Consider the following 12,874-nt stretch of genomic DNA (forward strand, 5'->3'; position numbering starts at 1 on the left):
TTCTAGTATGTAAGACTTTATTTCGGCTTAAAATCAAATGTAGATTGTGAATTGTAAGCGTATAAAAATTATAACTGTTTGATGATTTTTCATTCAAATATATACTTTAATGACCGCAAGGAATACGAATGATATTTAAAATGAACGTATATAATACACAATCACAAATACACACAAATGGTACCCGAAAATCATGAAGTAACACATACAATCGCATTAGTAAAGAAAATGAAAGAAATGGGTCCCAAAATTTTCATACACCAAAACTGCATTTGATGGCGTACCCTAAAATCCAACCAATGGATAATACTGCTACTGGTATCAGTCTCGGTGTCGCTCACATTGATTTATTCCATACAAATGGTCCATTTCCATAGTTCATTGTAATCACACACTAAACGTAATCCCTCCGGCCCGACCCGCAGTCGATACTATTTCTGTCACTTACTACTGATACCTCTGAATCGTCTTTTTTTCTTCTACAGGTTTTACATAATTTTGAGAACTGTTGAAAACAAAAATTATTGAATTAATTCAAGTTGAACGATTGTTTGACATTATGATGAAGTCTTTGGTAAAACATTGTGTCTAAATATTACAAAATGTGTTTCAAATTTACTTGGTGCTAGAGCTTTGTGAAAACCCGTGCCAATATCTATGGGCAGTGGTGATCACTTACCATAAAATGGCTCACAAAAATGGCACAAAAACACGATTATTCAAATAAATGCTTATTTAATAACGGAAAACGCCAATCGCTTTACTAAGCTTATCTTTGTGTATTATTTTACGAAAGTTTAATATGGAATGGATAAAAGTACTAGCATTATTCGGATTCTTTACTTATTTAATGTAATAGACCAAAAATGTATGTAATTTACCAGTAACAATTTTTAATGAAAATAAGTACTAATAATAATTAAATAATACCTTAACAAAAGAACGGACGGGTTGTTGCAGGACGAAGATGACGAATATGACGACTCCCTGCAATGCGTTAATTAGATCGAAGATAGACCATACAGACACAGCTGCCGTGCCTGCTCCTGCAGCCCAGGACACCACTTCCAACACCCAGGATAGGCCCATGATCACCGATAGAAGACAGCACGTGCGGAATCTATATTCGATGATATTAAAAATATATAAAGAAATATAGGAGAATGTCACGATGTACTTTTTGGCTCAGATTCGAAGTTTAGGTGCTTCAGAGATATGTACATATATTCAGAGTCATAGAAAATTTTGTCATTTTAGTTGGCTGTTATTACTAATTATTATTCATTTAAAGTAATTAATGTTATTGTTGATTTTTATTATAAAAACAGATAGTTATCAGTTTATTATTAGAAAAAAATCATTCAGAATGTTCAGTAAGAATACATAGTACTAGATTTTATTAATTTAAACTTATATTTAATATGCGATGCAGTATTCTTCTTATCTAAACAAATTAAAAAAAAAAACAACTTACATTTTCTTATATTTCTTTAGTCTTTGATTGAAGTTGACCTGTGTCTCGCGTGGCGGTGGAGTTGATCTCTCTTGTACTGTCACAGGTTGGCCCAATACAGTACCAAGTCTCACCCAGTCATCTGTTGTACTGAAGTCTGAATGCGCTACATCTAACGCTAACAATTTCGGAATAAAAGAAGCATTTTCATTAAACAATCAATCTCACAAAACATTAAAAACAAAAAAATAATTTACTATAAATGAAATCAAGAACTTTTGAATCATTAAGTTACAGAAAAAATAATAATAAAGAAACACAGTATTTACTTTTGTCCTTAAATAAAATTAAATTTACATATCCTGTACGGTAATCAACGATTACATACTTTAGGGTTTTTTATCATACATCATATATTCTTGTATAACGTATTAAGCCTTTTCTATTAATTACTTTTAAAATAATCTTTAAATTTATTATGAACCAAAGCAATGTAAGATAGAAAATATTGAACAATTATTAAAATATTACATTAAAAAAATTCAACTTACGCGTGACATCCTTGAGTTTGTCATAATGTTTAGCAAAAGCTCGTGATGTAAACAAAAATATGACGAGATTGCTAAAGAGAATGACCGCCACAGGTCCGTAGAAATAGGGCAGCGCCGCTTGATCCGCTAAAGAAAAGAAATGTAATTAGATTTTGTGGCAAAAACCTTACTTTTATTTATTTCGCCTTCATCCGTATTGTAAATAATTTAAACGATAAATTAAATAGAAGTGCATTTTCTAACGAATTAAATCAAGTTAATTTATAATAATTTTTATATATTTAAAAAGGATAAAAAGGCAATACTAAATACTTGATGACTCACTCTTAAACCAGCAGCCTTTTACACCAAAGTTAGGTTTCAAATAGGTACTCGGTACGGCTGGCGATAAGTCCATTGTAATCGTTACAATCAGTAAAATTACAGGGAATAATATAGCGTATGCACAGTACCAAGTAAACCTACGCCTCATGCTTCTTCTGGTTACTGACGCATGTATGTAGCGCCTGGAAATAGTATTATATTAATACGATAAATAAATAACAGCCCTTAAATGTCCCACAGACATAATTCTGGACAGGATACAAATAATTAAGATCTACTTTTGTATTTATTTGGATTTCTCGGATATTTTGGAAATTAATACAAAATTAAAACAAACGAAACATGAAAAAATTACCATAATTAGACGCTTACTGTACATTTAAGTAAGTGTCGAAAAATTAAAACTATTAAAGATTGTAATCTATCCTTTAAATAAAAAAATGAAATAGATGCTTACCGTACATTTAAGTAAGTGTCAAAACACATAACATTCAGCCAAAAGAAGCAAGATACAAACGAAAACTGGATCAGATACGCTGCAATAAAAAAAATTATTAGATATCTTAAAAGATATGTATAAATCAAAATTTTCAACGAAATTTATCAATAGACTTACCCATTATATTACAAGCCGTCGCTGGAAATGCGTGACCAGCTAGCTGTGTGGCAGCTAAGCAACTAAATGCTATCGCAAGACAAATAGAGTGGCAAGCTAATGCTTTCCCGTGGGTATCCCTCAATTCAGTTATGAATATATAAACGCATGCCGTTACTATTAGAAATGGTACTGATATGATTAGACCTGAAAACGTAATAAAAGTTAGATTTGAATATTCAAACATTTCTTATTATGCATTATTTAGTTTATTTTGCTCGACATTTTGTCGCTAACGATTAAAAATCTAAGTTCACACATAAAGCACATAAATAACTCAGTTGTGTTTTTATGTATTAGATTGATATTTTTTCAGAGCCACCTCGGCTCTTAAAGTAGTATTTTCATCACATATACTTGTATTATTATATATATATTATACTTGTAGTATTACTTACCCACAGCATATGCAATAAGAGTAGCTGAAGTATGCGCTTCTTCTATAGGTGAAGTAAAACACACTAAAGGAAGAGTAATTCCTGCTGGGTAAGATTCGTTCCAGAATGTTTCCATACAAAAATCTCTATTACCGAGAAGTGGCGGTTGACTGAATGGTACGAATAGAGAACCATTGAACAAAAGATAAAATTCATCTTTGCTGAATTTTTCAGGTTCTAGTTTATATCTGTAAATAAAATATGCATTAATACAAGAATAAAATCAATTTTGAATAAATACATTTTTGTATTTATTAAGTTAATTTTACCGAACAAAAGATCAAAGAATATAATTTAGATAATTTGATTATGGTTCAAGATTATGAGAATAACCTTAAAGAGACTTGTATTCTTGTTCTTGTTAAACAAAATTACCAACATGTTGAAGCAGTTACACAGACGTAATTACCTATCGTAAGTACAGGGGTTTCCAACGATCGTCTCAAATACGTTGCTATCATAGCTCCAAATGTGTGTTTCGTTCGCTTTATGGAAAATCGGTTGAAAGGTGAGCGTGGATCGAGAACAAACGGATTTCAACTTTCCATCTTCATCAAAAGATATTGAGAGATTTTGGCCGCTCGCACAGCATTTTGGTACCACCGGCAATTGTTTCTTGACTTCCTCATCCTGTGAAAAATTTGAATAAATCAGATTTACGTAAATTCTGAAGTTACGTTGAATCAACATCAATTAGGCTAGCCACATAATAGGCAATTTACTAAAAGGACAAGTTAATTTGGTTGTCATTTAAACAATGATATATGGTACGGATCATATGACAAGTGCCTAATCAGAATTCAAGGCGAGTATTTGATCTTTTGAGGTATTCATGAAAGAAATTTGACTGAGGCTAGCTGACGCAATGTTTGCGTTTAAAATTGGTCACGTAAGCGACGAATATCTTGAACTTAAATTCGTACTTTGAAATTACGTTATGTTTTAACTTTATCCTTATTTTAACTAAAAACATAAAATAAACAATATTCTTTAGAAATTCTGTTATATGAAATATTTAGGGATGTTTCATTGAAAATAAATAGCTTACAAACCGAATAAATAATTCACTAATTTCTAGATTTTATATTCAAATCTCTATACTAAAAATGATGTTATGAATATTTTTAAAATTATGCTAATTTCGTAAATTTATTTATGAATAATTTAAAACTTAGTATTGTTACTAGATCAATATACATTATTGTGCATTCTTTGGCGCAAGGGCCATCCTTCACCGGGAGAATTTGCCTGCAGTCGAGTAAGTTGTTTTTTACAATGTCGGACAAATTCTATCATTAAAGGCACACTCTGAGGCTCATTTCTTCTCACTTACTTATGTAATGCTCGAATCAAAACTGTTACAATACAGGTGAATCATATTGAAATCCAATATAGTAAAGTTGATCCAATAAAGGACCATCCTTTATATTATACAGGTTTTCCTATTATTTGTGATCCCTATAATTTTCAAGGACGTTTCATTATCAAATTGTAACCATGTGATGCATAAAAAAATATATAAAAAAGAGTGGTCTCAGTATTTGTTGATTACTAGGCAGGATACGTATAAATTTAACTGTACTTTACCGATATACTCTGTAATGAAAATAGTGGAAAAGATATTATAAATATTGAGTTTTCTGTCGCTACTCTTGGTAGAATCTACTTTCCGAAACGGTGTTAAGTTTACATTTAATTCAACGCTTCCATGGTGCTTTTATGAGCCTACTTAAATAGAGAAAAAATTTGATTTTATACCCATACAACAGAGAGTATTTTCAATATTATTGACGGTCGTATAAAATATATTACTTATATATTTAAAGTATAGTAAAATAAATGAACAGTTAAACTAGTAGTTATCTGTAGAACTCACTCGTGAAAGACACCTAACCAATTAGTATCAACATAAAGCAACCATTACGACATTCACTGTTCTCGTTTACTCGAAACCGCGTCACAATTACGAATAGCTCGCCGTAATCCAGCACTAAATATTTCTACGAAAATACTTAATGCTGAGCATTTAAATTTCTTAGAACAAAAATTAATTAGTAACATAATCAAATGAATATAAAATTAAAATACTATTAAATACAGATAACTTAAAAGTGTGTTTTTTTTCGGATAGCAGTCGTAGATTCTCCTTGTGGTATTTGTTCGCTCATAGTCATTAGCAATACAAGAATCTTACACCACAATCTTAAAACACATAAGCAGTTACACTGGCAACTAGAAGATCTGAGATCTTTTATGTATAGTTCCTGTAATTACACTGTCTCACTCACCCTTCAAATCAGAATAGAACACTTCAGAGTAATTATGTTTGGTGGTAGAAGAACAAGTGTATGAAAGAAATGTACAGCCACCCACACTGATCTAAAAAGACTCACAGTTACAGTATATTAATACTATTACTCCTTTATGAGTTAAGTTATTGATCAAGGGATACTCGACATGTTACACAGCTAATGCGGTAAATTGCTTACCTCGATGTTCAAAAAACATCACGGATTAAAACCTTATTTTATAATATTACCAGTTATAACATACAATAACGCTAATCACTCAGTAATAACACGTCCCAAATGAACCAAAAACGTCGTAATGCTATGTAAATGTCAATTTATTTACAAGGAAAACAAAATCATCTTTATGTTAATACTTAAAAGTTTGTTTACATTACCGAAAATTAAGTAGTCATTATTAATATTTTTAACTCTCCACGTTTAAAGCAGACGAAGGGAGACCTGGCAGAAATGATCCACCGAGCCACCTCGCAAGCAACAGCTAACTGCACAATAGATATGTCTAAGTATGAGCATAACACAGGAACACTTACTATTCCCTAAGTTTTATAATGTGACTGAAGAAAGATCAGGCATAGGACTAAATTATTTACAAAGTATCAAGGCCTCTTTTTCTTCGGCCTACCAAAAAAATTTTAACAGTGTCCCGGAGATAGTAAAAACTATTCCGTTTTTAATAAATTTTACCGTCCCTAGTTAAAATTTGAACCCAGGACATCAGGATCAACAGTTTAAAACGTTAGCTATTAGACCATGAGGTACAGCATATGCAAATATTGAGATTAAATTGAGGTTATCAATTTTATGGCAATCCTTATAATATTAAATAAAATTTAATATTTGAAAGTTATAACGTATTAGATTTTAAAAAACGATTTATTTTCAATTTCCAAAAGCAAACATTATATTTATATATACTTACATACTTTCTAATGCTTCTTTGTCTATAAAAAATAAACAATTAAAAAACGAAATGTCTTAAAGCAGACGTAACAAAACTACAAACGTAAACATTGGTCGAGAATTACAACCTCCGAGTCGCTTATTCGTAAAGTTAAAAACTTCTCAGCTTTAGGAAACGTTGGAACAATTTGTTTTATACGGGTTTATACGAGTTTTTCCTTTCTCTAAAAATATTCACTTCGGAACACGGGAGCTCGTGACGTCACTGTCAACTAGCGAAACAATCGCGACAGGAAACACCGTAAATATTTACTTCTCCCTCGAAAGTTTCAACGTTGCTCAATTACGGTTATTTCGAGATGCGAACTTGAGTAAATTTCCCTGTACATGCATTATTATTTATTTATAACAGGAACGCTAACGGACAAATGGACCAGCTTGCTGTTCGGGCACAGAGGTAAAGTTTGTTGGTCGAAGATGTTGTACCATGTGCCAGTAAACATACTGACTAATTCACCTATCAAATCGCCATGTGAAATATTATGTAGTGACGGTAGAATAACTGATGTGCGTGGTTAATTCAATTTTAAGTCTCTTTATTCAATGTCAATTGACGACTGTCGTGTCTTCTCCCCCTCGGGTGAGGTAACCTAACACTTGTGCTAGGTACCCTATGTGCTCTTTTCTGTACCTCTGACAACGTCAACGGAAATATCATGATGAACGGTTGAGTAGTTGAGATGTGAAAGCGCAACATACAAATAAAGAAACTCACTTTTGCATTTATAGTTTTATTATATATTTTTTTTAATTTGCAACAAGAGCCGAGATGTCCCAGTAGTTAGAACGCGTGCATCTTAACCGATGATTGCGGGTTCAAACCCAGGCAAGCACCAATTTATTTTCATGTACTTAATTTATGTTTATAATTCATCACGTGCTCGGCGGTGAAGGAAAATATTGTGAGGAAACCTGCATGTGTCTAATTTCAATGAAATTCTGCCACATGTGTATATCACAGACCCGCATTGAGCAGCGTGGTGGAATATGCTCCAAACCTTCTCCTCAAATGGAGAGGAGGCCTTATCACAGCAGTGGCAAATTTACATGCTGTTAATGTTGAAAATGATGAAAAATTAACATCATTAAAGCCAGAAGATCGATCGTAAAAATACAGAGAATATCATTCAACGTCAACGACAATTGGTAATCTGAATAAACAACAATTGACTTTAATTAGTGTAAAATTAAGAAAGATTGTTTACAATGATAATATTACGGTAAAATACTTATATACTTGAATTATAAACGATGATTTCCAGTCTATATATATCTATAGTATTTGTGCTTACAATTCATCCCGCGCTCGAGAATACACACTATTATATCGTTACAAAGCCTGTATCCGCCTAGTGGTAAAAAGCAGAGGAATTAGAAGAAAGTAGATACTTCTTTCGTTTATTTAGTACCTCAGATTGTTTTCAATTTAATAATTCCAAGAAATCACCGCCTTAATCCAGCGGTTCTTTATAATGCTTTCATTTAAGCAGCCTTATCTAATTTCGTGATACGCTTGGTATTTTGGTTCGCGATAAAACGATAAGATTCTTGATATTGATATGAATTCGATATGAATTGCAAATAACGTTATCTAAATTAATTAAATCAACCGCTACTGAATTTATTTATATCTGAAACAAATTTAAGTATTTACACATGTTTTAGTTAAAGGAAAAAATTTAGTATTAGCTGTTAACGTCTCATAGTTGGGCAAAGGTCTCCTCTTCCTTTTGACGAGAGAAGAACTTTGCCTTTGGAATTTACACAAAGGATTGGTGGTTGAAATTTTAGTTAACTATGTCAATAGAGCTCTATTTTTTTTTTATCATTATTATTTTGAATGGATCTTGTGTTTTTTTGGACTTAAATATATATGTGAATACATAAATTATTTCACCCAGTAATTCAATTTTGGCTTAAAACTTTTTTAATTTAGAAAAAGCTTGACACGTTCTTCGTTTCAAACTTTCGTCTGGAAATTTTACGTCAATCAAATATACAAAATAACAAAGGGTTCTTACAAAGGTTGGATTCATTTAATAAGCAACATTCTACAGCTCTTTGAAAAACTTTTATACATTTTTTTTTAAATATCTTCCTCTTGTGATTTAGTGAAAGTCAATTTTTATTGAGATAGAAAACGACAGCACATTTCCATATACAGTTGAAAAGAAACACATGTAAATAATACCAATAATAGTAAATAGTATGTACCTAATAATATAATCATTGAACAATTATTTACTCCAAAACATGCACATTCCATTTATGTAAATCTATGTATGATTATACGGTATATATCATTTCTTTCTAGAAATACGTACATAAAAATGTCTACGATACGATGGTCTTTCCTCTGGTCGAGAGAACATAAAGTCTCAAATTTATTGAGTATAGTGACAATAGGGGTAAGAAGAAAGAACTAATCTCGTAACGTTCAGTAACACGGGAAAGTATACGCTTGTACTTTGGAACTGCAAGAATAAATACAAGAACCAAGATGGCCCCGTAACTAGAACACGTTGAAAAAACAAAATCGATAACTTTACACTGATTTTCTTTTAAACTTTAAATTAATAATATAAAAAGATCAAAATAGTAAATTTCTTTATAAATGTGAAAATAGATTTAGAACATTTAATGCAAAATAAACTTTTATTTTAAACGGTCAATTATAAGGTTTAAAAATCGATTTCCATCACCTTTCATTCATATGTCCTTGAGCAAGTGACATAACTATATTATTTCTATACATTTTGATATTTTCTACAAACGAGTTCGTCTAACGATACATATGATCTTTTACTGATGAAGTTTCAATGAATGCTTTCATTATATATTAAATGGCAAAACATAAAATCATAAGCCGCCGTTCTCACAGGCGCGTAATTTCTTGGAGCTTTATACGGATATATAAATATAAGGAGGAATACTCACAGTTGTGTCACAGTATTTTTAAAACAATGTTATGTATATTCAGTTACATTGATCATTTTGATGGAATCAGTGATAATAGTTTTATATACGTGGACGTAAGAATAAGCTTATAACGACAATTTTCCGACACCGCAAAGTCAATAAATCCTTCTTGAGACCAAGTATTCATTTCTATAATAAAATTCTGCAGATATACTTTGAATTTATGAATTAAAATATTTTTTTTAAAGAATCACTAATAATTAAAGCATATTAGTCAATACAATATTATATAGATGATGAAAAAACGTGGAGGTAAAATTTGTTGACTTGCGGGTAGGATATACGTACTAATAGTAACTAACATAAGTTATTCTCAATGTCGGAAAACGGTAACTACTGAGTTTCTTGCCGTTTCTTGGTAGATTTTCGTTTCGAAACGAAAGTAGCTTTTCTAAATATGGTTTGAAGAGGTCGCTTAGCGTATTTCAAATTATAATATAATCCTACCCATGTTATAATAGGGGACACACAGCAATATTTTATAGTTGGTTATCTGTTACACATACATTAATAATCGAAGAATTCTCGTCATGTTTCGGAGAGACTATAGAACCCATCTTCAAGTAGAGGGGACGTAATTGTATTCATAAAAATATATCGTTTAAATTTATAATCATATACAGGTTGTCCCGGAATGCGACGTCAAGGCGGTACCGGGTGATAGGCCAGGTCATAACAGTTATCAGAAAAATCCAAAAAAAAATCTATGTCATGTATTATAAATTTAATGACAATAAAAGTTATGATTATCCGTATACAGTATAAGGATAATCATAACTTTTATTTGCTTTGCAATTTATATTAGATTTCGCTTTTTTTAAATAGTTGTGTATTTAAATAATATAGATATTGACTTAAAATAATTTATATTAATATATATATATATATATATATATATATATATATAATGGGGCGCGGTTACTTTGGTTGTTGATTTGGATAATTAATGAATCGAGTAGTTGGCAATAATGTTTTATGGCTGATTTACTTTTAAGAGCGGGTCACCCCGAATGGAGTGGTAAGTGTCATGGCAACGCGAGTCGTTATGTTTTGACAAGCTACTCGAATGCGATGGTTGCTTGCAAACCCATTTGCTCTTAATCGAGATGAATTATTAGTCTACCAAATGTCGGATCAATCCCCGAATCCAACTGTTCGACATCCTGTTCCTCCGACATATATATATATTTTCGATCCATATAAATGAAACCGAAATCGTTATTTTGAACATTTGCGGTCGATCAATAGTGCGAGTATAACAAGAGGAAAATCATTAGAATTTAACGAAAACGTGGAGATCGCTATTTGTGTTGCAATAAAACCTTAGGAAATGAGCTCTCTATCTAACCAAACCTATAAATTAAAGCGGATTGACTTCGAATAGTCTTAAGATTCAAGAATGTTTCTTCTAAAGCTTCTAGATCCTTAATGTAGATTTGCCTTCAGTCTTCACATCTCTTTGAGTATTATCTGAAGAAACTCTGACTTAGCGTAGTTGATAATTGAGTACTTCACTGAGAGTAATTTGTTCAAAAATAATGAATTACGAGAATTCAGAACTTGATTACTTTAGTTTTTAATTAATTAAATATAATCAAAACAAAATTAACAAAAACCTGCCTGCATAGAAAACTAATTGCGTAATTTAAGATATGCAACTAAAGTCTCCTTAATATTCTATTGCCTATATACTAAGCTGTGCTGTGTTATTAATAAGTCTCTACTGTCTATTATATATTTACATATATATATGACTATACATAATATGTATTGATTGTAGCAATTAATATACATTTGATATATTCAACTTGAATTATGATATCAGTGTTAATGTATCAATATATCCGACAGTCTTGAACTAGATAAAGGAATCCCTGGGAATATTCTTTGACGAGAAAACAAGGTCCGATTTTTGTCTCAGTACAATAATAAGTCGTAACAATAAAAGGTCGACATATAACATCCATTTTAGTTCAACTGTTTGACATTACAGAGCAAGCTGAATGTCATAATCGTTCCATATGACAATGTTTATTTCAGAGAAACTGATTATTTCATAGACCAAGCGTCGATCTTAAAATTATACAGGTATCTATTTTGCATAATAATTAAATTATTTTTACTTTACAAATTTTACTTAAGAATTTAATATAAATATAGCATTTATACGTATAAATATATTTATTTATTGTTATTTCTTTTTATGATGTCGGTTGGCAGGCAAATCAGCCACCTGACGGTAAGCGGTCACCACTGCCCGTAGACACCAGTGCGGTAAGAAATATTAACCATACCTTACAATACTAATGCGCCACTAATTTTGGGAGCTAGAATGTTATGTCCCTTGTGCCTGTAGTAACACTGGTTCACTCGCCCTTCATACCTGAACATAACAATACTAAGTATTGCTGCTGGGCGGTAGAATATGTGATGAGTGGGTGGTACCCCCAGACAGGTTTGCACAAAACTCGACTAGTATAAAATGAAATTTAAATGTAATTATTTTTTACTGTCTAAATATTGTCATAAATCATTTTTTATTTAAATTTGTGTTTTCCCGTAAGTGGCTTTGCATTTTAAAATTATTTTTTGTATGTTACATATTGTGTTATTGTGAAATATAAAGTTGTTGGTTAACCAAATAAAGAGGAAAAAAAAGGTTTTCCGAGCGTATTGTATTACATTGAGATTAATTGAAAGCACTTTTTTCGATAACACTGCGCGTTTTATGATGTAATTTTATTTATGTAACTGTAACAGGGCTTTATTTTCTATTTATACGACACAAAGGTGATATTTTGTGAAAAAAAAAATCTAAGCAGTTAATTCTAAATGATAAGAAAATGGCATATGTAATACTTATCCTCAAATCTCTGATACCTGAAATTTTGTTGGGGACAAGATTAAATGTAAATTTGTTAAAATATTCATTACCGTGTATTTCAAAATTTACGTACATATGGATTTTTGTTACACACTTGAACGCTTGGAAGAATTATGATTACACGTAGGCGTACAAGTCAATTATTTTGTGAAAAAGGGATAACGATACCTTATTTATTTACTTTTAAATGATCATCTACATTATACAAGACATTTCACAAATTAAAAAATTAAAAAGGTAGACAAGGTGGTGAAGTATATTTAAAACCTAAATTTAAAAATGAATTATTTTCAATAATAATTTGTTAAATTTAGAAGAA

At 31.1% G+C, this 12,874-nt stretch overlaps 1 protein-coding gene across 1 annotated transcript in view; it reads right to left on the minus strand.

The window, feature by feature from the left end:
* Nucleotides 1–333: 333 nt before the first annotated feature.
* The window catches only part of LOC113398001 (G-protein coupled receptor Mth2-like), a 74,315-nt gene continuing 61,774 nt past the window's right edge, over nt 334–12,874 (minus strand). The window contains exons 2-10 of the mRNA XM_026636557.2: nt 3,830–4,050; nt 3,382–3,608; nt 2,945–3,130; nt 2,786–2,864; nt 2,329–2,510; nt 2,005–2,130; nt 1,475–1,631; nt 931–1,120; nt 334–505 (exon numbers count right to left, since the gene is read on the minus strand). Coding sequence (XP_026492342.2) covers nt 395–505; nt 931–1,120; nt 1,475–1,631; nt 2,005–2,130; nt 2,329–2,510; nt 2,786–2,864; nt 2,945–3,130; nt 3,382–3,608; nt 3,830–4,050 — 1,479 coding nt within the window. The 3' untranslated portion in view covers nt 334–394. The remainder of the gene's footprint in view (nt 506–930; nt 1,121–1,474; nt 1,632–2,004; nt 2,131–2,328; nt 2,511–2,785; nt 2,865–2,944; nt 3,131–3,381; nt 3,609–3,829; nt 4,051–12,874) is intronic.

Source organism: Vanessa tameamea, chromosome 13 (genome assembly GCF_037043105.1).
Source record: "Vanessa tameamea isolate UH-Manoa-2023 chromosome 13, ilVanTame1 primary haplotype, whole genome shotgun sequence".
Classification (NCBI taxonomy): Eukaryota; Metazoa; Arthropoda; class Insecta; order Lepidoptera; family Nymphalidae; genus Vanessa; species Vanessa tameamea.